General features: G+C 38.6%; 1 protein-coding gene across 1 annotated transcript; it reads left to right on the forward strand.

Annotated features, from left to right (window-relative positions):
- The first annotated feature begins 402 nt into the window (after positions 1–402).
- Positions 403–21381, forward strand: TIPRL (TOR signaling pathway regulator). Its single transcript, XM_063625116.1, has 7 exons — positions 403–767; positions 5635–5814; positions 6517–6616; positions 13089–13220; positions 17727–17822; positions 20093–20155; positions 21076–21381. The coding sequence occupies exons 1-7, from the start codon at positions 664–666 to the stop codon at positions 21217–21219; spliced, it is 819 nt and encodes a 272-aa protein (XP_063481186.1). The 5' UTR covers positions 403–663; the 3' UTR covers positions 21220–21381.
- The last annotated feature ends 2991 nt before the right edge of the window (positions 21382–24372 follow it).

Below are 24372 nucleotides of genomic sequence, written 5' to 3' on the forward strand. Positions count from 1 at the left end.
TCGGCTGTGTTGTTTCCACTATACTGGGTGCCTACATAGCAACTAGACCATGGAAAGTCTTGGCATATCTACGAGGATGCAATTTTTGATAGGAGTTGGTCATAGTCAAGAGCGACTAGATGGCCACTTCTAAATCTTGTTGGTGCTGGATTTCCTAAACTCTGTGGGATTACTTCTTTTTTTGACCTCAAAACAGAAAAATTTCCTCTGTAACACGATTCACTAACACACGAGGTAATTACACTGCTTTGAGGTCTGTAAGGATCAAGTTGGAACCGTCGTCCCCTTCCCTGGCAGTCCCTAAAATCCTTCGAGATGACGTCACCCAACGAGTTCAGGAGGGCGGTGCGTTCCTAACCACACCTTCTTCAACCCAAGTGCCGCCCCTCAGACTTTCTCCTTTTTCCTTTTTTCCGGAGCGTCGGAACGTAAGACGTGGGTCACGCAACAAGAGCAACTAGTCCCGGAAGCAAAAAGCAAAGAGGCGGAGAAGAAGACGGGAAGCAGAGCCCGCGTCCGGGTCGGCCGGCAGGGGGCGGGGCCGGGCATGGTAACGGCTCGGAAGCCTAGGAGGCTGGGCCGGCGGGAGGCGGAGGAACCGGTGTTCGCCGCCGCCGCTGCTTCAGCTTATTCCTTGTGGCCTCTGCGGGTCCTGCCTCAGCCATGATGATCCACGGCTTCCAGAGCAGCCACCGGGATTTCTGCTTCGGGCCCTGGAAGCTGACGGCCTCCAAGACCCACATCATGAAGTCGGCGGATGTGGAGAAGTGAGGCTTCGGGGCACGGGGTCTGGGCGCTGGCCGGTTGCTGGCCCAGGGCGGGAGGCAGGGCGAACTCTGTGCAGCCCCTCCCCTTTCTCCTGAGGCGGAGGTTCGGTCCCTCCGGACCGGACCTTTGATTGACAACTTCGATAAATAATCCAGTCACACTTCCGGACCCTTTGGTTGGGGATCGCCGGGCGCTGCTTTCGTGAACTGTCAATCCGCCTGGGTTTGAGTAGAGTGTGACTATTCTGGTGGACTTTCCCCTCACCAAACGTCTCCTGCCTCAGCCTGCACCACCTTTCTTTCTGGGTGGCTGTTGCCTGTTTTCTTAGGGGTTAATGACGGGGATGATTTATAAGTTTGGTTTTTGTCACGTCAGGTGCTGTGCCCGGCGCTTGAGATAGGAAATGTAAAAGACAACGTGCGCCTCAATTCACAGTCTCGTGAGAGACAGACAATTATATTACAGCGTGAATAAATGTAATGAAGATGTATACACGGAGTGATGTGAGGTCTTTTAGGGGCTCGAACCATCTGGGAAATTGGGATGCCTGAACTGAATCTTTATAAAACCGTTGCGGGGGGCGGTGGATAGGTACATGCCACCAGGTCAGGCAGAGTGAGTTGTGATGCGTTTTTGATGCCTGGGCTGAATCTTGACAAATTTTAGGGGAATCAGGGGACGCATGTAAAGCTGGGGGCTCAGGGAGAGTGAAAGCTATGATGTGTTTAAAGAGCTGTGTCCGTGTGATTGGAGCGTGATGTACCATAGGGGATGTTGTGAGAAATGAGAGGTAGGCCCCAGGGGAATCAAGATACTGAGGGAATTTTTATGCCAGGCTAAGGAGTTTTCAATTTTATCTGACAGCCACTTGGTGTAATTTTATCCAAAGGAGCTGCATTATCAGATGTACGCGCTGAAAGATTTCTCTGGAGGCCATGTTGAGGCTGGATTGCAGGTCCGCAGGGATGGGAAGGAGACCAGTTAGTAAGAGAAAAGACAGGTTTTAGAAGATTAAGTCCCTGGGATGGCCAGCTGATGGGAGGAGAAATAAAAAAGGAAGAGTCTGTGCTGATGACAAGATCTCTGGCTTGGATTTTTGCATGTATAGTATGCCTTTGAACAAGATGAGAAGCATAGGAGGAGGAGGAGCAGATGGGGGCTGGGTGTTGGATAGAGGATGAGTTTAGTTTATTGAAATGTGCGGTGGGTATAGGTCATAAAGTGAAGATGTTTAGTAGGCATTTAGATATATTTATCTTGGAGCTCAAAAAATATAACGTCTGTGGGTTTAAGTTTGGGAATTACCTGCTTGTATTTGGTACCTGGAGCTTTGGGAATGAATTAAGGTATCTAGAAGTCATCCAGAGGAAAAGGTCGTAAAATAGAACCCTAAGTGAGCACTTGCATTTTAAGATTTGAGGGGGGAGGGACAGCATTAGGAGATATACCTAATGCTAAATGACGAGTTAATGGGTGCAGGAAATCAACATGGCACATGGATACATATGTAACAAACCTGCACATTGTGCACATGTACCCTAAAACCTAAAGTATAATAAAAAAAAAAAACTAGGAAAAAAAAAAAAAGATTTGAGCAGAGGGAGTGACCAGGGAAGAGAGGAAAGTAATGAAATGATGTTTGCTTCCTAATTCAAGAAAATAAGTGGTAGTAGTCTAGTAGACTCACTGAAAAAAAATTAGGAAAATACAGAAAAGAAAGGAAAAAAATTTCCTTTCATCCCACCACAAATTGAATTACATTTTTTAGTTTTTTCTCTCTATTTAACTTTATTTTCTTTTTTTTATAGCTTTTTTTTTTTTTTTTTTTTTTTTTTTTTTTTTTAGTAGAGATGGGGTTTCTCCATGTTGCTCAGGCTGGTCTCGAACTCCCCACCTCAGGTGATCTGCCCGCCTTGGCCTCCCAAAGTGCCGGGATTACAGGCATGAGCCACTGCGCCCAGCCTTGTATAACTTTTATTTTTTTATTTTGTTTTTTTGAGACTGAGATTCACTCTGTCGCCCAGGCTGGAGTGCAGTGGCACAGTCTCAGCTCACTGCAGCCTCCGTCTTCCAGGTTCAAGTGATTCTCCTGCCTTAGACTCCCTGGTAGCTGAGACTACAGGCACGTGCCACCACGCCTGGCTAATTTTTGTATTTTTATTTATTTATTTTTAATTTTCTTTCTTTTTTTTTCTGATTCTTTCTTTCTATTTTTATTTTGAGATGGAGTTTTGCTCGTTGCCCAGGCTGGAGTGCAATGGCGCCATCTCGGCTGACTGTAACCTCCACCTCCGGGGTTCAAGCGATTCTCCTGCCCAGCCTCCCAAGTAGCTGGGATTGCAGGCATGCATCACCACGCCCAGCTAATTTTGTATTTTTAGTAGAGACGGGGTTTCACCATGTTGGTGGGGCTGGTCTTGAACTCCTGACCTCAGGTGATCCACCTGCCCTCGGCCTCCCAAAGTGCTGGGATTACAGGCATGAGCCATCGCACCCGGCCTCCTCTCCACATAACTTTATGTGACAAATTGCCGATTGGTGCAAAAGTAATTGCGGTTTTTAATTGCAAAACCGCAATTACTTTTGCACCAACATAATACAATCTATAATTATATTATATATAAAGCAGTCAGCTTCAAACTGGGGCCCCCATGTAATTTACTTACAGATTCTCCAAGCGATGGCTGTATACATGGAGACTTTTAAGGGAATAAAATTCCATATCTATGATCTCCTTATGTATTATTTTAAAAATAAATTTGCCTGAGGCTGGGCGCGGTGACTCACTCCTGTAATTCCAGCACTTTGGGAGGCCGAGGCAGGCGGATCACCTGAGGTCAGGAGTTCAAGACCTGCCTGGACAACATGGTGTAACCCCGCCTCTACTAGAAATACAAAAAAAAATTATCTGGGAGTGGTGGTGCAGGCCTGTAATCCCAGCTACTCCGGAGGCTGAGGCACAAGAATCACTTGAACTCAGGAGGTAGGGGTTGCAGTAAGCTGAGATCGTGCCACTGTGCTCCAGCTTGGATGACAGAGTAAGACTCCGTCCCCCACCCTCTGCCAAAAAAAAAAAAAATCTGCCTTTTTTTATATGACAAAAGGAAGACTTACCCTCACCAATCCCAAATTTTTCTGTGATGCATTATCATAGATTGTAAAAACCGCTAAGATGCTAAATAAATTGATTGGGTAAAATATTGGATTAAAGAAGCTCTTTTAATGAGTATTTAAGACACCTTAAAACCACAGGAGCGTCCTGTCTTCTCTCCTTGTAACTGGTTATACCTGTTTTTAAGTGAGAAGCTTGATGTTAGAAATAGAGCATTTTCAGGCCAAGCGCGGTGGCTCACGCCTGTAATCCCAGCACTTTGGGAGACCGAGGCAGGTGGATCACCTGAGGTCAGGAGTTCGAGACCAGCCTGGCCAACATGGTGAACTCCTGTCTCTACTAAAAATACAAAAATTAGCCGGGTGTGGTGGCGCCTGCCTGTAATCCCAGCTACTAGGAGGGCTGAAACAGGAGGATTGCTTGAATCTGGGAGGCAGAGGTTGCAGTGAGCCAAGATCGTGCCATTGCACTCCAGCCTGGGCAACAGAGCGAGACTCCGTCTTGAAAAAAAAAAAAAAGAAAGAGGGCATTTTGGCCTGTTTAAGAAACTCTATATTTAGAACATTGAAGGACTGTAAATTAGTAACAGTGATTCTTTTACATATATGAGTGGAATATTTTATAGGACTGCCACATTTTTCCAGATATATTGGGTAGAATCCACAGACTCACATATTATTTCACATTTGGTATGCATTATTCAAGTTAAAACTTATTTTATGGAATCTTACGGAATATATATTCCAATTACAGTTTATTGTATCTAATCTTTTAAGTATTTAATATTTTCTATCTCCTAATAACAGAGAATAAATTTTACTTAAAATTATGATGAAAGTTAACATTGTTAGGTATCATCCTGAAGACCTGCACCTCAAAAAGTTAGATCACTGATATGCACACAGAGATACACATTTAGATGTAATAAATATACAATGTGTGTCCAGTTTTTTCTTACTATTTTATCATAAGCATTTTTTCATATTATTATAGTCTCTCTTTAAACATTTGTAATGGTTCCATACTATTTCATCATATGGATATACTTTGGTTTGCATAATCATTTATTGCTTTATAATGAAACATTCAGAGTATTTCTTTTTCACGATTATAAGTAAAGCCATTATAAGTATTAATGTGTATAATTTTTTTCTGTACTTCGAATTATTCTTTAGTACAGGTATCCTAAAACTGATACTTTGGGTCATAAGTGTGTAAATTATGTTAAATTCCTGTGATTTTTTTGCTTGATTGTTGCCCCAGGGTGAAATGTAAATTGACACAATCCTTCTGAAAGTCTGTGTAGGCAAGTGCTGAGGTCCCTCATCAGTGTCAGGTGCTTTTGCTTTTTTCATCACCACTTTTTGAAACTTTTAACAATTGAGAATTTTAGTGGAAAAATTATTTTCCTACAAGGGACAGTATCTTTAATTGCTTTGCTATCTTTTCTTCATACCCTCATGATATATATTATAGTAATATCTGTGTGCTATATATTATAGTAGTATAATAAGGTATTATATTATGTATTTGTATATTTATCTTATTTAGCCCACTGCCTAGTACAGTGCCATATGATGATGAAAGAATGGATGATGAAAACATTTTATAGACCTTGCAAATATATCATATTGATTAAATCATATGCTGTGTAACTCATTCAGCAAGTAGGAAGAATTCTGTTGGGATGGAAAAGAAACAAAAATGCCAACAGCGATATAAAATTATCTCACCCGACTTTTGGTTATGTATAGATTAGCCGATGAATTACATATGCCATCTCTCCCTGAAATGATGTTTGGAGACAACGTTTTAAGAATCCAGCATTGCTCTGGCTTTGGAATTGAGTTCAATGCTACAGATGCATTAAGATGTGTAAACAACTACCAAGGAATGCTTAAAGTGGCCTGTGCTGAAGAGTGGCAAGAAAGCAGGTGAGAATCCGGTCAATTAGGTTAAACAAAAAAGGTAATTAGGTTAAACAAAAGAGAAAAGACTTGAAAAAATATTCAGTAATGATATGTGTGTGTTGTTAGAATGAAGGGCTGGTATTATTAAACTTGAGAGTTTTATCATTCTAGAATTTGTTTTTCTCAGACATAAAAATGGAAGTTAATTGCCCCACTGCTTGAATACTTGTTAAAGTGAATTACAACTGTGCTGAGCTATGTACTTTTTCAATTTTTCAGTGTTCCTTATTGAAGAGGCAGTAGGCTATACTTAATGTTCCTGTTTTTAAGAAAAAATGTTTACTTATGATATGCTTAATAAATACCCTGTTTGAGAAGCATTGAAATTAAGACAACATGTGTTTCTTTGATAGTCAAATCAGCAATTATTTACTTTGTGCCTAATATGTACTAAGTACCTTAGATGTTACAAATAAGTATAAACCTTTAAACCATGTCCTCAGGCAGTATACAGACTAATTGAAAAGACTACATCAGTACATGACAAGTTAAATAATAAATGTAGAAAAACTGTAAGAAAAACCTTGTACTGGTGAATGATAACAAGTGTATATATTTAATAGGATATTTTATGTTATTGTAGAATTTAATTTGATGTGATATATAAATACAGATAATCTCTATTCTGCATCACTGAATCTGATCCTTCTCATTTTGGTATTTGAGGACGGAGGGTGAACACTCCAAAGAGGTTATTAAACCATATGATTGGACCTATACAACAGATTATAAGGGAACCTTACTTGGAGAATCTCTTAAGTTAAAGGTAAATCTTACTTTTTTCTTTTATGAGTCATTAATTGTCTTGGACAGTCTGAGCATTAGGACTTTCTAGTAATGGGTTATTTTTTGCAACTACTTTTATTGTCCTTGTTTTCTGTTGTAGCATTCCTCAGAACCTAACGTGAGGGGGTTTTGCTTGTTGACTTATCAGCAGAAAATAAAAGACGGCCTTAGTGGAAAAATTTATTTTTAAAAGTGTAGTTGTTGGCAACGGCAGACTGCCTTGTTGTTATCATTATCACTATCAAGAAACACTAAAATGTGTTTCAGGCCTTGGTAATGTATTACGTGATTTAGACAGAACCTGCTAGCTTGTAGCTTACAAGTTTATAGATGAACAAATATATGGGCAAAAAGAACTTCTGGTTAGACAAAGTAGGTTTATGCCCTGTCTGCTCTGAGTATGAACCTGAAATAATTTTAGGAAGTTACTTAATTTGAGTCTCAGTTTTATCAATAAATTGGGTAAACAGAAATATCTACCTCAAAGCAGAGTTTTGATGTGAAATGATTTATGGGAAGCTCTCAGTAAATTCTAAAGCTCTATATTAGTATTAAGTCCTGTGTGTGTAAGCCCTGCTTGAGAAGAGATTCGGGCCAGGCGCAGTGGCTCACGCATGTAATCCCAGCACTTTGGGAGGCTGAGGCAGTTGGATCACTTGAGGTCAGGAGTTTGAGACTAGCCTGACCAACATGGTGAAACCCCTTCTCTATTAAAAAAAAAAAAAAATTAGCTGGGTGTGGTGGCGCACCAGTAGCTGTGTAATACCAGTAGCTGTGTAATACCAGCTACTCAGGAGGCTGAGGGAGGAGAATTGCTTGAATCCGGGAGGTGGAGATTGCAGTGGGCCAAGATCACACCACTGCACTCCAGCCTGGGCGACAGAGTGAGACTCTGTCTTAAAAAAAAAGAGATTCGGCCAGGTGCAGTGGCTCGCGCCTGTAATCCCAGCACTTTGGGAGGCCAAGGTGGGTGGATCATGAAGTCAGGAGTTCAACACCAGTGTGGCCAACATGGTGAAACCGCATCTCTACTAAAAATACAAAAATTAGCCAGGCATGGTGGAGCGTGCCTGTAGTCCCAGCTACTCGGGAGGCTGAGGCAGGAGAATTGCATGAACCTGGGAGGCAGAGGTTGCAGTGAGCCGAGATCACACTACTGCATTCCAGCCTGGGTGACAGAGAGTGAGGTTCCCGTTTCAAAAAAAAAAAAGAGATTCATGGTAAATAACGCTAGGAAGATGGAATTGGTAGGTCTTATATTGTGAAGTTGGCTGTATTTTGAAATCTTATAGTATGACTGAAATGAAGCAAATCTGGGCCGGGCTCAGTGGCTCACGCCTGTAATCCCAGCACTTTGCGAGGCCAAGGAGGGCAGATTACTTGAGGTCAGGAGTTCGAGACCAGCTTGGCCAACATAGTGAGACCCCACCTCTACTAAAAATGTAAAAATTAGCCAGGCATGGTGGCGTGTGCCTGTAATCTCAGCTACTTGGGAGGCTGAGGCAGGAGAATCGCTTGAACCCAGGAGGTGGAGGTTGCAGTGATCTGAGATCACGCCACTGCACTCTAGCCTGGGCAACAGAGAAAGGCTCCGTCTCAAAAAAACAATAAATAAAGCAAAGTTGGTTTAGGTTGAATGTCTCTAAATATTGCAGACTATTATATAGAATGAATTTATTTCAGTGTAACCTGAAATATTTATATTAAAAGTAGCCATTGGAAACCCTATGTCATCCGGGCACAGTGGTTCACGCCTGTAATCCCAGCACTTTGGGAGGCCGAGGCAGGCAGATCACCTGAGGTCAGGAGTTGGAGACTCGGGAGGCTGAGGCAGGAGAATTGCTTGAACCCAGGAGGCAGAGTTGCAGTGAGCCAAGATCACGCCACTGTGCTCCAACCTGGGCTTCAGAGTGAGACTCCATCTCAAAACAAGGAAACCTGATATCATATGTTGGTGCTTAGGCAGAAATGTTAAGAAGATAGTGTTGTGTCTGGGCCCCTTTTCTCTGCAGAAATGTTTAGAGTCTCATGAAGATGAAAGTTCATAGCAGGAACTTAATGATTGTTATCTTCAGTTTCTGCCATTACTACAGTCCAAGCTTTAACTATTTTTCTGTGCTTCCAGGAAAAAACTCATTCATTAATTCAACAGATATTTCTTGAGCTCTTGCTCTATGCTGGGCACTAATCCTAGGAGCCTTGGATACAGCAGAGCAGACAAAAATTCCTCCTTTACAGTCTAATGGGAGAGCAAGGTTATTTCAGTCCCTTATACTACTTCATAGATTAGTGTTCTCCTCCCTTCTGTCTTCTGATTGAAAAACTTTGTAGAGAGCATTTGATATCTCATTGCGAGGAGTGAGGAAATGGGAACTTGTTTTAAACCCATACAATAATGATGATGACTTACTTTGTGGACTGACTTAGGAAAAGCCTCCTGGAGGTTATGAAGCAGCATTAGCTGTGACCAAGTGAGAACCATAGCTGTAGAAACAAGGAGTGTGAGAGCAGTAGAAGGCAAAAAGCATTTGTTCAGTACTCTCCTATTGATACTTCAGCCTATAATGTGATTTGTTCTGAGGTGTTGCTGATAAATGTCAATGTGATTACCCACTCACTGGTGGTAATGAGCTCAGGCTTTGGCAGAACACAGATCTGGGTTCAAAATCCCAACACCATCATTTGCCAGCTTGGAAGGTAATTTAGTCTTACTAAGCCTTGTTTCAGTCACTTTGTTAAACTAGGGTAATACTAGTTGTGAAGTAGGAAATAAAATTATGTATGTAGGCTGGGTGTAGTGGCTCATGCCTGTAGTCTCAGCACTTTGGGAGGCTGAGATGGATCACTTGAGCTCAGGAGTTTGAAACTAGCCTGGGCAACATAGTGAAACCCCATCTCTACAAAAAATAGAAAAATTGGCGAGTCTGGTGGCACATGTCTGTAGTCCCAGCTACTCAGGAGGCTGAGGTGGGAGAATCACTTGAGCCCAGGAAGGCGAGGCTGCAGTGAGCTGTGATTGTGCCACTGCACTCCAGCCTGGGTGACAGAGCGACACCCTATCTCAAAACTGTGTGTTTTACAGTAAGCTCTCAATAAATGGCAGCTGTTACTATGATAATATAGTATATCAAGTATTAGGGAACCTAGGTTAATATTGTAATTCCTAGAATAAAAGTAGATATATTATCTATGGTATATTATTATATTAAATAGCAGCCCAAATGGACTAAGGCCTAATAATTTCAATCACCTCTGGAATCCCTAGTGTCTTTTATTTCAGTTGGTTCTGGGTTATGACATCTAGGCTTCTAATTTGCCTCTTTATTTTTGTTTCAGTTCTAGGATGATGATGTTTTCCTTCAGAGAGGATTTTTGTTTAGTTCTGACAGGCGCTCCAGAATATTCATAGTCAAGGACAGAGCTCTGCAAACTTCTTCTGTAAAGAGTCAGACGTAAATATTTTAGGCTTTGTGGGCCTTAGAGTCTCTGTTGCAGCAACTCAGCTGTGCTGTCATAGTCTAAATCACTCATAGACAATATATAAATGAATGGGCATGGCTATGCTTTAATAAAACTTTATGGAAGTGAAACTTGAGTTTCATATAATTTTTATGTGTCATGAAATATTTTTCTTTTGATTTTTTTTCTCCAATTATTTAGCCATTATTAGCTTGCAGCCCATAAAAATAGGTACCAGGGCAGATTTGACCTACATGTCTTAGTTTGCCTGCCTTCGTCTAGGACCAGAGTTTGAGGTGTACTGGGCCTGCAGATAAGAAGCTCTGAGGCTGGGCACAGTGGCTTATACCTGAATCCCAACACTTTAGGAGGCCGAGGCAGGCGAACACCTGAGGTCAGGAGTTCGAGACCAGCCTGGCCAACATGGCAAAACCCTGTATCTACTAAAAACACAAAAAGATTAGCCAAACATTGTGGCATGTGCTTGTAATCCTCGCTACTTGGGAGGCTGAGGCGCAAGAATTGGTTGAACCCAGGAGCTGGAGGTTGCAGTGAACTGAAATGGTGCCACTGCACTCCAGCCTGGGCAACAGAGCGAGACTCTGTCTCAACAACAACAACAAAAAAAGCTCTGAAATCACTATAGCTCTTTAGGATGTCATCTCTGATTTGGGAGGAAGCAGAAAATTCTCCAGGGTCCTTGCCCTTAGTGAGTACTGAGCAGTGATGGCACCAAAAGCTAGCAGAGCCCAGCTTCTTCTCTGAATCAGCCAGTGCTATGCCTCAGGGCAAAAGCCAGCCAAGTACAGACTTACTTTTCTAGGCTCCAGTCTTTTTCCAGATCTCAGCCCAGTAACTCCATACTGCCTTGGCCATTTGATGCTTTTAGGAAGTTTTTGGTTTTTTTCAGCCAGCTTTTTAAATTGTCTTCAGCAAGAAGGTTTGTCTAGATTACTTATTCTGCCAATACTGTTCCATATGTTTTTTATTTTTTGAGATAGAGTTTCGCTCTTGTTGCCCAGGCTGGAGTGCAATGGTGTGATCTCAGCTCACTGCAACCTCTGCCCCGCGGGTTCAAGTGATTCTCTTGCCTCAGCCTCCTGAGTAGCTGGGATTACAGGTGCCTGCCACCACGATCAGCTAATTTTTGTATTTTTAGTAGAGATGGGGTTTCACCATATTGGCTAGGCTGGTCTCAAACTCCTGACCTCAAGTGATCTGGCCGCCTTGCCTCCCAAAGTGCTGGGATTATAGGCATGAGCTACCGCGCCCAGCCCATACGTTTTATATTTAGCTAGTTTTTTTTGTTGTTGTTTTTTTTAGATGCCTGGGTTCAGAGAGGAGATATGTGGAGTTGAGGAAGAGAGAGAGCTGAAAAGTATAAAGTTTTAGACATACTTAGCCTTGCAAATGGAGACAATAGCATAAATAAGTTAAATATGATATCCCTAACTCATGCTTTGTTTTTTGACTTTGTCTTTCATTTTATAAGAAGAAGTACGTAAATGGAAAAACTGACAGATTCATTTTGACCAATCACTTACTGAAGGCATATGTGAAACATTAATGAAGCAATTTACTAATGAGAAAATTCAGATAATGATTATTTTTGGGGGATTCGGGAGTATCTATAAGGAGGATGTTAAAAATGTGTTCCTTTGAACTAAAATCAAATAAAAAGGACGGAATTTACAAGTGTGTGTATTTAATACTAACTTAAGTTGTGTAACCTTAGGCAGTCCTCATTGGCGACCAACTTTGTTTAACTAGATCATAAACTTAACGTGTGATGCAGGGGACTGGTTATATGCCCTGCCCCTACACTCCAACTCCCTTCCCCTCCCAATTTTCACCTCAAGAGTGGCCTTATACCTGCTCCGTACACAGTTGGAAGTAAAACTGCTTAGGGCTAAGTGTTATCTCTAAGTGACCATGGAAGAATTACGGACATTTTTTTACCTCCTGGAAATCATATACAAACTGCCACTTTCTTTTCATGGCATCTTTTCCCCCTACATTACTTAAGGTTCCCTTAGATTTCCTCCCAAAATCTGTGCAGTCTTGTAAAGTTTGTAATTTTCTTCTGATTCTTATCGAGTTATCTCAAATTACTCTCCATCTGCTAATTTTGTCCATGAGTCAAAACAAATAACCTAATCATGATGGTTAAGTAAAGCTACATTTACTAAATATCTATGGTTTGACAAGCATTGTTGTGTTTGTTTATGGTAAACCTGTCAAGGAGTAAAACAGCTGAGCATTTTGTAGTGAAATTAGATGTGGTAGAAAATAGTATCACAATTCAAACTTGGGTGCTGCTCAGGAGACACTTGAGTTTAATGAGCTACTGATATGATCTGCCTTGGGACTGTTGATGCTTTTGTTGGATTATGTGCGTGCATGTCTTAGAGCTACAAAATAATACATTGAAAAATTGCCAACTTCATTCAAAGCTCTTTGCAATGCTAGGAGTTTCCCTCAGAATTTCTCTACAAGTTCTTGTTTACCTCATTATTTAAAGCACTTTATTTTGCTATAGGTTTTGGGGAGTTAGGTTGAGCAAATATCTAACATTCTAATGGAAAAATATTTTTTAAGTTCCATATGAATGTCCCAAAAGTGGCTTTCACAGCACAAATGTTCTATGACCTTCTATGATAGCAGTCATTCATCACACTGACTGATTTTTAGTTGATTAATTTTCTCATAGTCACAACAAAAGTTGATTTTAATATGACTTGCATGAAAAATGATAAATTTTTACTCCTTTTTTTGTGAAGCTATAATATTGGGCATCTGTAATGTCTTCAGTTTTTCAGAATCAAGCCATATTCTGATGTTTTATATCTACTAATGACACTCAAATTTAGAACTGTGTGCCCTGGCTATGCAGAAAAGACTGATTGAAAAAAGAAAAAAGACTACTTTCCTGTGTCTCTGTAGCTCCTCAACTTTTTTTTTAATGTGCTCCTCTTTAAAATTTTTTCTTTCAGGTTGTACCTACAACAGATCATATAGATACAGAAAAATTGAAAGCCAGAGAACAGATTAAGTTTTTTGAAGAAGTTCTCCTTTTTGAGGATGAACTTCATGATCATGGAGTTTCAAGCCTGAGTGTGAAGATTGTGAGTATTATTTTTGTTTAAAATTAATATTTTTCTTGCATTCTTAACCTCAGACAAAAATATGACTCACTTTGAATAACACTGAGCCTGGCTGGGTGCGGTGGCTCACGCCTGTAATCCCAGCACTTTGGGAGGCCGAGGCGGGCTGGATCGTGAGGTCAGGAGACCGAGACCATGCTGGCTAACACAGTGAAACCCGTCTTTACTAAAAATACAAAAAAAGTTAGCTGGGCATGGTGGCGGGCGCCTGTAGTCCTAGCTACTCGGGAGGCTGAGGCAGGAGAGTAGTGTGAACCTGGGAGGCGGAGCTTGCAGTGAGCCAAAATCGTGCTACTGCACTCCAGCCTGGGCGACAGAGCAAAAAAAAAAAAAAAAAAAAAAAGAATAACACTGAGCCTTAACATGATGTCTGTACAATTTCACTTGGATCTAGAGTATATCTTATTGAATATCCATTATAAAATTCACAAAATATTAGTGTATTCTTAAGGCTTTATTTTAGCAAAGCATTTTTAATAGACCTACCTGGCCACCTTGTAGTTTATTTGTTTATTATTTAACTCGAATGAAGACTGTGACTTAATTTTGACATTTTGGATTAAAAATGATGTTGATAGGATCTGCAGACAGCAAGGTGGATGTCATTTTTTAAAATGATCCATGTGTTATGATTTCAATGCATCATTTAACTACCACTTCAATTTTCAGCATGGTGGCGGGCGCCTGTAGTCCCAGCTACTTGGGAGGCTGAGGCAGGAGAAGCGTGAACCCAGGAGGCGGAGCTTGCAGTGAGCCGAGATTGCGCCACTGCACTCCAGCCTGGGCGACAGAGCGAGACTCCGTCTCAAAAAAAAAAAAAAAACCCAGCAACTCTCAATTATAGCATTTGTCATGAGATCTGTCAAAGACAGAGACCCTAACATCAAACATTGTTCTTGGGGCATAATGATTGTGGATGCTGTGATTTAAAGAATGAAAATAATACAAAAGCAGCAACAGATTTGTTTTAAAGTCAAATTTTAGCTTCTTGGGAGGCAGAGGCAGGAGGATTGCTTGAGCCCAGGAGGTCAAGGCTACAGTGAGCTATGATGGTGTCACTGCACCCCAACTTTGGAGACAAGATAATTTTATTTTTAGATAAATAAAAAATTTTATTTTATTTTTACTTATCTAAAAATAAAATTAGTTTTTTCGGTGGAATCAAAGCATTTTGAAATTGTAATGAATTTTTAGAGAATCATTTTTTGTGGCCTCCATATTTTATAGATAAGGCCCAAAAAGATAGCTTACGGTCATGAAACTAATTGCAAAGTTTTCTTTGTATCATCTAATATATATCATTATTCTAGTATTAGTCGTTTTCATAGGCTTTACTTCTTTGCTCACTTATAACTCTAAATTTACTTTTTTTTGTTTAGATTTATTCTCTCTCCAGTTCATCTAGTCTTGTATCTTTCCACTTGTCTACCACCTGCTGAATTGACTATGCTAAATGTTCATCATGAGTTTGCATACCTGGGTGTGCATTTGTATCCAAGGGGGTATATATATCATGTCTCTAAGTGGGTCGGTATTTGGGAAGCACATGTGGTTTTGTGGATGGAGTTGCTTGAAAGGATATGTGTATAAATATGTGTGTACAAGAATACATAGTAAGTCTTAAACTGAAGAGCATTTTTTTAACCAACTACTTTAAGCTGAAGTATTAGTTCATAGGTATTACTACCCTGTAGTGAAATTTGTAGATGATTTAATCCACCTACTTTACAGCAATCAACATATTTTAACTATAAAATTAAAGGAAATTGGTTTAGAATAAAATATATTTTAATACTTAAATGCAGAATGTGACTGCACCAAAGACATAATGAAGCAGTCAGGTACTTATATTTGCATATTGAGTCACCGTAAATGTGACAGCAGAAAATGTAGGCTGACAGAGATGTATCAATCAGTGACTCTAACACAATTTTCCAAAATGATGAACAACTCTTAGTGAAGTTCTAAATAAGAAAAAGTGTAATCTTTCCTTGATTTGGAAAATAGTTGCCTTCCTGGATAATTGAGTGATTTTTTTTTTATTATCTATGTAAAATGGAAATAGGTTCTAAAGTCAGATCATTATAAGTAGGCTTTTTCACCTGTGTGAATGCCTGGTGAGATACTGCAAGTTTTGTGGAATGCAGGACTGGACTTTGTTGTATAGGATTGTCCTGTACATCCCAGATCTGTCGTTCTGGTCCTTATTCACTAACTGTTGATATTGGTTGCTTATTGATGTGACAACAAAAAATACCTTCACAAATTCCCAAACGTCCCCTAGGAAAGAACTACTGCCCTAAAATATGCTATTGTATTGGCACTAGAGCTCTGGTCTCCTAATTCCTACTCTCTCCACTGTGCCATGCTAAAATGATACTTCAGTTTACTGCCTGTGTTGTGTCCAGTGTGACTGTTAGTAACTAATTTTGAAATTTGAAGAAATGTTGCAAGTCAGTCTTTCCATAAATTACACATATCACTGTGTAGTAATGTCAAATAATAATGATGTGCTTCCCAATTTGTTGTGACATCAAGTTGTCATAAGTCAGGTTATTTCTATAGCTTTCCTTTACTAAAAGCCTTGTTTTTAAGTCTGTTTCCGATAACCCCATCAGAATACAGTTTGGCTCAGAGCCTTTTGTCCAGCAAAGATATTAATACCTTCTAGCCTCAATTTTATCCGGAAAATGGTTAATGAGCACCTGCTGTGTGCTAGGTACTTTTCTAAGCAATAGAGATGTGGTGATGAACAAAGCAGATATTTCCACCATCATGGAGCCTACAGTCAAGTGGAAACATAAATGAAGATAGTTACAAATCTGTTAATTCGTAATGGAGTGCTGTGAGAGAGAATACCAAGAGAAATCTATTGTGGTATGGAATGGTAAGAAAGGCCCCTCTGTGGAAGTGACATGTGTACTGAAATCTGAAGGACAAGTGAACATTAGCCAGGAGAATACTCCAGGTAAGGGAAGAGGGTGTGTAATGGTCCTAAGGCAGAAAAGAATTTGGCCTGTGGCTGGTGACTCTCCAGGCAGTTAAGTCACTATCATTACTGGGTTATCCTGTTATTTCTTCTTTCATTCTTAATGTAGCCCTGTGCTTATATGTAAGATTATAGGCAGTTCCCTGAATATATGTTATTATTTCATTCCTCAGTACTTTTTGTACATGCAGGTCCCCTTTCTGAAATTCTCCTTCCCATTTCCAGCTGTTCTTTCTGTGGTCAGCTCAAGCCTTGTCTTATCTGATGTTCTTCAGCAGACTTAGGTACTTCTTTCTCAAATGCTTATTGAGCTTTGTGCATACCTCTATTATAGCAGCTACCACATCTGTTTGACCTTTCCCTGGCTGATAACCTTTTTGAGCATTGGGATTCTATTTTTTCGTTTATATAAATCCAAGACTTACTATAGTAAGACCTTGGTGTTAGTAGACAATAGGTATTTATTTAGCAACTGGCCAAGCATATTCATTTTAATTAATTAATTAATTAATTTTGGGACAAGGTCTTGCTCTGTTGCCCAGGCTGGAGTGCAGTGGCACAATCATGGCTCACTGCAGCCTTGACCTCCCAGGCTCAAGCCATCCTCCCAGCTTAGCCTTCCACGTAGCTAGGACTACAGGCTTGTGCCACCATGCTTTGCTAATTTTTTGTATTTTTTGTAGAGATGGGGTCTGACTCTGTTGCCCAGGCTGGTCTTGAACTCCTGGGCTCAAGTGATCTTTCCACCTCAACCTTCCAAACTGCTGCGATTATAGGTGTGAGCCACTATGCCAGCTAAACATATTCATTTTAAAGACCCAAATACCTCACATTCCATTCAACCGCTCCCTTCCTGCCACCGGGACCCACCTTCATACTTTCTCCACTGATTCTGCCTATCTTTAGTAGTTATACTTGGAAAGCAGAGGAATTTGTAGATGTGCCACAGATGAAAGACGTTAAAAATGTGTTATAGTGTTCTGATAAACCAGGTCTTTAGCAATATGAAATAGTGCCTATTGGTTACACTGAATTAGAGCATTATGTGTAAGGTCTGTTGCTTTGTTTTATGTAAAGTGAATAAGTGAGTAGTGACAAAGAACTAGGTTGTTCTTTCATTTTGGTTTTATTGGTGTTGACATTTACTATCAGTACCTGCCATTTTTTAAAATAAACATTATAATTTTTACATTACTTGGGTATGTTTTTAAGTCTTTTAAACCTCAGTATCTCCTCACCTAGAAAAAATATTTTAGGAAACCGAAAAGAAACTATGATGTTAAATAGTTTGCACAAGGTTTTGAGGCTAGTTGGAGCTAGGACAAAGAGCTTCTAGTTGAGAGATTTTTATAAACTGTGAATTCAGCCTTATTCCAGGGTTTTTTTTTTTTTTTTTTTTTCAAATTTTTTCTTTCAGCAAAGTAATAAAATATTTAATTTTTATTAAAATATTAATGTACCTTTTTTTTTTTTTCCAGAGAGTAATGCCTTCTAGCTTTTTCCTGCTGTTGCGGTTTTTCTTGAGAATTGATGGGGTGCTTATCAGAATGAATGACACGAGACTTTACCATGAGGTATTTATTCTTGTTTAATGAATATACTAATTGATACTGGGCTTGTTTGTGTTGTTTCATTGTCAATCTGAGAATTTGAAATTAAACCATCTATATTATATGGCAGTCTTTCTAACTGTTAAGTCCGAGTGTTTCACATTCACTGTTGACTGCAGGCTATCATCAAAACATTACATTTTCTTTTACAAAGGTTCTGGTGACTCAAAATGTTTTCTAAAAGACACTCCCTAATTGGGGAAGGGTCTTTTGAAACAATTTTGTATGTACTTAATCCATGTTTAAGAAAACTGTCCTTTAACTCTTACCTTTGTTTACAGTATATGTTGTTTATGTAATGTCCTGATGTACATTAATATACAGGAAGTACATTAATATTTTAATCAGGCCAAGGCCGGGCGCCGTAGCTCACGCCTGTAATCCCAGCACTTTGGGAGGCCGAGGTGGGTAGATCACCTGAGATCAGGAGTTCGAGACCAGCCTGGCCAACATGGTGAAACCCTGTCTCTATTAAAAATACAAAAAATTAGCCAGGCATGGTGGCACGGACTTGTAGTCCTAGCTGCTACTTGGGAGGCTGAGGTGGGAGGATTGCTTGAGCTGGTGAGGTTGAGGCTGCAGTGACAGAGCAAGACCCTGTCTCAAAGAAAAAAAAAAAAGAAATATAACCTAAGTTATACAGTTAGTAGGTGGCAGAACTGGAATTTGAACCTAGTAGGGTAGGATTGGATTGATGTTTTCTAAACTCTTCACTTAGGGATTTTTTCTTGAAATAACATGGTTATAGTGATAGACCGTTTTTCTTTTTAAAAGTGGTGGCAAAGTACTAAACATAGGCTATATTTTTGTTCCCCAGAAAGAGAAATCTAAATTTTATTTTTATTTATTTATTTGAGATGGAGTCATGCTGTCGCCCAGGCTGGAATGCAGTGGCGCGATCTCAGCCCACTGCAACCTCTGCTTCCTGGGTTCAAGCGATTCTCATGTTTCAGCCTCCCTAGTAGCTGGGATTACAGGCGCCCACCACCATGCCTGGCAATTTTTTATTTTTATTTTTAATGGAGCGATGGGGTTTTGCCATGTTGGCCAGGCTGGTCTTGAACTCCTGACCTCAAGTGATTCCAACTGCCTTGGCCTCCCAAAGTGCTGGGATTATAGGCGTGAGCCACCGCTCCTGGCCTAAATGTTAAAAATACTGTTTTAATTAAACAATATTGAATTTTAGGAATTTATCCTAAAAAGATTCTTTTATATAATAATCTACAAATATTAATCGGGCAATTACTCAGAGTTGTATGTACATGAATATTCACAGTAGTATTGTTTATAATAGCAGAAAGGAAGGAAAGTAGGAACTTAATGCCCATTAAATGGCCATTAATTAAATTGTTTATATCCGTATGGTATAAAATATATAATTATTAAAATTGGTTGCAGAGATTAATATTTAAGTAATTTTGAAAGATATTCATTTCAGTGTTGAACTTTCAAAAGCAAGTCTGAATCTACTTACATAAGATGCTCTGTAGCGATTTCTAAGTATTAAAGATAGTGTTACCTATAAGCTGTGATCACTGATGATTTATACTTTTATATTATTTGATTTTTTTTCCTACAGTGACTATTAATCTGTTTTTATTAATACAAGAGAGTGAAACCTTAAAGGCGTATAATTTTGTGGCTTTTCTTTTATTGAAAAGTGTTTCAAGAAGTAAATTATAATAAGTTGCTGTTCTAAAACCTAACCAAAAATCTTAAATGGGAAAAATTGAAGTACAAAAAAGGTGATTTTAAGTAAGCTATTTGGTAAGAGCTTTGTGGAATGGGAAAGAATAAAAATTGTAAAGCATGTTTTGCAACATAAAAGTAGCACAATTATGTAGGTAAATGGTAAGATAGCTTAAGGGAAAGATGTTTCAAACTTGTAGTAATTTTAAAATCTCTTGCATATTTCATTTATGCAAATTCATTATATACATTATTCATTTATATACATATTCTTTCAAAGTAAAATCTTTGCTATGTTTCTCTTACATGGTAATTATAAAATCTGTTTACAGATAGATGTGTATCATTATTATAATATATAGAAATTGGAAATAATAATCCAATTTGAGTTAAATAGGAGTTATCTCAGTGTAGAACAAGGTGTTCTGTTTAGACTGCATGCTGTTTTGACAACCTATCCTAAAATGTAGGCAGTCTATTTAATAGAAAGGATTTTGTAAATCAGTATAATTAAATTTATTGCAACTGTTTATTTTTAAATACAGGCTGACAAGAACTACATGTTACGAGAATATACATCACGAGAAAGCAAAATTTCTAATTTGATGGCAAGTACTTAAATTTCAGTTTTTAGACGTTAATTTTAATGTTTCATTTTAATTTAAGTAGCATATACCCCGACCCCAACCACCCAAGTTTACATCCCAAAACCCATTCATTCACCTAATGGGGCTCTATAGGATAAATTCTATTGGAGCATAACTTTTCTGACCTTACCTCAAATACAAGAACATTTAGAGCTGCTAGGTACTTAAGCCTCATCTAATCTAATTTTCACATTTTGTTCTGGAGAAATTGAAACCCAGAGGTGTGACTTACTCTGAGTCACATAGCTGGCTGGTGATGGATGTTCTTTCCACTTAACCACCCTGCCGCCTTATTTCCTTCTACATAGTCTCCTTTTCTCTTCCTAAAATGTGGTGATTCTGTACCATAATTTGTTTGTTTTGGCGTCATTTTTCTTTATTTTTTACTCCCCTGGGACCTGTGAAGCCTTCCTTAGAACTTAGGATTCTATAATGGGTTGCCTAAAAATTTATACCTTCCTATAAACTTGATTTTATTTTTTCACCCTTAGTACTTATTTCTGTCTGGGTATAGAATATACTTGGACCAGAAAAGTTACTTAGACTCTGTTGTAGACTACATGCTGGGCTCTAACCGAAGACTAGTGTTTTCAAGATACAAAAGCAGCAGGTACATAGGGTTGGATTAAGATGCATTAAATTCTTAGGACATTTGTGGGAACATTATAAATGATATAACCCTGTGATCTTTGATGAAATCATTCAGTAACAAAGTTGAGTGATTCAGTAACAAGAAATAACCTATTATTTTTAGGAGCACATATGCATATATTGCACCTGATTTTAAAATTTCCATGCTTTATGGATGCTTGAACCAAAACATTTGCAAGAAATGTCAGTACAATAACTGAATATGCTAATATGATTTGTGTATTTCCTAGCATGTTCCACCTTCCCTCTTCACGGAACCTAATGAAATATCCCAGTATTTACCAATAAAGGAAGCAGTTTGTGAGAAGCTAATATTTCCAGAAAGAATCGATCCTAACCCAGCAGACTCACAAAAAAGTACACAAGTGGAATAGAATGTGATACAACATATACTTACTGTGGAATCTGACTGGACACCTTGGCTATTTGTGAGGGGTTATTTTTATTATGAGAATTAATTGCCTTGTTTATGTACAGATTTTCTGTAGCCTTAAAGGAAAAAAAAATAAAGATCGTTACAGGCAGGTTTCACTCAACTGCTATTTGTGCTGTCTTCACATTCATATTCCAGATTTATATTTTCTGGAGTTAAATTTGGATGATTTCTAAATTATCACAAAGTGGGACCTCAGCAGTAGTGATGTGTGTGTCTCATGAGCAGTGAGCACAGTCTGCATTCATCATGAAACACTATCTTCTACCACGAGGAGGTTAATGTAAATCACCGAATCCCAATGCCTTGTGACTTTCACAGGATTCCTGATCGTGCATGTTGATGTACTGGCTCTTCACTTTGGGCTTTCTGATGTTTATTCACACCTTTGGAGAGTTGCAACTTGCCACATACGAAATTAGTCTCATAGTGTAGTGAACTTCACCCCCAAAATTTTAAAAATGTATTTCCCCCCAGTTTTAAATTGCCTTTGAAATAGAAAAAAAAAATTAGACTTAGTACCAGAGACAAAAATACCCAGATTTTTGGAGAACTTATTACATACATAGAAACATGAATATGGTTTACCACTGTGTGTGTGTAGGATGTTAGAGTTATCTGTCCTCCATCTTTAGGTGCTTTTTCTTAAATGTGGTTTTAATTTCCATCTGCCATGCAACCTCAGAGTGAATAAACCCCTTAAATTTGGTGCTGGTTCGAAAGAGTCTAAAGGGTTTATTAGGGGTTGTTTGTCGCAAATATTACATCAATCCTTAAAGCAACAAGATTGATTTTCTGCTTAAAATGTTTGGGAAGATAGGTGAGGAGGAGGGGGTTTTAAAATATAAAAGCAAGTTTTTCTATTTTAAGGTGCATATTTGTAACATTACAGGGGATGAAGTAAAATGTAATTAATTAGCACAAGACTTAAGGAGTACAGAAAGTACACAGAAGTAAATTTCAAATCCATTTGATTATTTTGATAATGACCCCTTAGTCATTTTATATTCTTGTCTGCCTTTCTAGAAAAATGGTCTTCATAAAGTGGAAAGTGATTAAAAAGCATCAAATAAGAAATTATTTGAAGTGGATTTTTTAAAATAATTTTTTGAAGGGCAGGGGGAAGATTCACCCCTTTTCTGATTTGAAATATGTTGTACATATTTCCATTTGATGGATAAATCATTAAGTAAGAATATTTGATTTAAAGTATTAGCAAAACTCTTCAGGTATCAGTCTGAAGATAAATTTTAACAGAACATATACACTTGGGTATCCGTCATTGCTCAAACTCTAGTATATTGCTGGAGCCAGTAGGCAGGGTATATTTTATTAGCTAAATTTGGTATTTGTCTTCTGCCTTCTGTATCACCTCCAAGCTATAGGAAATCAGGATTTTGTTGGCTTTAAGAAAACACATGGTATGTTCACTGTATATTAAATATACCTGTATTTAATGTTTTCTCTTAGGACAGAAAAGTAGACACACACACACACACACACACACACATTGTGTTCAGCTTTCTGTTTTATATTATTTGCCATTCAGATTAGAACAGAACAGACTCTATTCATGCAAACTATATGAAATGAAAATCTTTTAAGACTCTTCATTAATTGGAGTTTCTGGGCAACATTGTGTGTGTGTGTGTGTGTGTGTGTGTGTGTGTGTACAGACACATTTTTTTTTAACTTGATGATTCAGATGTCTTGGTCCCTGAATAGTCCTAGATTACTTATTTTGAGAATTCATTGTTAAAAATTACAGGAAATTAAAATAATTGCCTTTTTTTTTAGAGGGTAAGAGATGGGTAGAACGAGTATGCCTCTGAAAAATTTATTAGTTTATTCTTGTGGAGAATACCAAGAAAATGTGTATTTGCCCATTGCTAAATATGATATATGCCATTTTATATTTATTTGTCCCAAGTGTCTTTTTGTAAGAGGAGAATAAACAGTAAGGAATTATTGATCAAAGTTTTACTATTTCATTTATTGAGTTTTTCTTAGAGCTTAATTAAAGAAGAGTGGTTTGGGGTATACTTTTCTTATTTGTGCTTTATGTTTTGAACTCAGTCAACACTGTAGACAGTCTCCAGGCAGGTTATAAATTAAAACCTAACTGATGGTTCAGAATATAATTTCCCAGTTTGCCTTTGGGCTCTTGCCTCTCCTCTCCCTCTGTTCGTCAATATTTCCATGGATGTTTTTAACAGTATTTTCTGTATGTTGGGTTAATGTTTTTGATTTTTGAAAATATGAATACCTGTCATATGTATTAGTTTTGAGTACTATATGTACAATTATGGTACTAGGTATAATAGATTACAACAATGAAGTGATGTAGTATATGTTTTTGTGGGATTAAAGTCTAATGAAGGAGACGAAGTAAAAAAATTACTAATTTTAATTTGTGCAGTGATGGAAATGATACTGACTTAAGAGAGTAACAGAAAATCAACTAACTTTAGTAGAGAGAGTCAGAGCTCTGCTTCTGAAGAAGATGTGGAAAACCTCAAGAGACTGTCATTCCCATTTTAACAAGGAGAAAAGACTGGGTCATCTATAAAATTAAAGCTTTTTTTCTTGAGCATATCAAAGAACTGAAATTACAAGGCAAACAAACCAAATCCCAAAGAGTGATAAGCCCTACAAGGAGAGATGGGACATACTGACTGTTTAACCTTAGGAAGAACCCAAGAGAAAGAGATGGCCTTTATATAAACAGGTAAAATATTAGCAAAAATTTTAACAAATTCCTAAAGTGTACGTGTGGGCTAGCATACCAGTTTGGAATAGCCAAGAATCTGAAATAAGGGAACTTCATACACACTCACAAGTTTTTTCCCAAGGGCCTACACTAGGATTTAAGAAAGACTGGAAGCAGGGTGGGGAACCAGAAAGTCTCAGTAGGTGGTTTAAGCAAACAGAAGGTAGTTGGCCGCCTTGAAACTCTGCCTACTTTCAAGCTCTTCTCTTGAATGATGCAAAAGCCTTAGGCTACTGTAGGGAGGGGCAACAATCATTCCTAGGGCCCAGGCAGAAATTCATTGCTCTGGGGTAGGAATGTAGACAAAACCCATCTGCTTTTGAG

This window comes from Symphalangus syndactylus, chromosome 12 (genome assembly GCF_028878055.3).
Source record: "Symphalangus syndactylus isolate Jambi chromosome 12, NHGRI_mSymSyn1-v2.1_pri, whole genome shotgun sequence".
Classification (NCBI taxonomy): Eukaryota; Metazoa; Chordata; class Mammalia; order Primates; family Hylobatidae; genus Symphalangus; species Symphalangus syndactylus.

Coding starts and splice junctions, on each gene's coding strand:
- TIPRL (XM_063625116.1), top strand. CDS start 664: ATGATGATCCACGGCTTCCAGAGCAGCCACCGGGATTTCTGCTTCGGG. Junction 6,617..13,088: donor GAGAATCTCTTAAGTTAAAG/GTAAATCTTACT, acceptor TTTTTCTTTCAG/GTTGTACCTACAACAGATCA. Junction 17,823..20,092: donor ACACGAGACTTTACCATGAG/GTATTTATTCTT, acceptor TTTTAAATACAG/GCTGACAAGAACTACATGTT.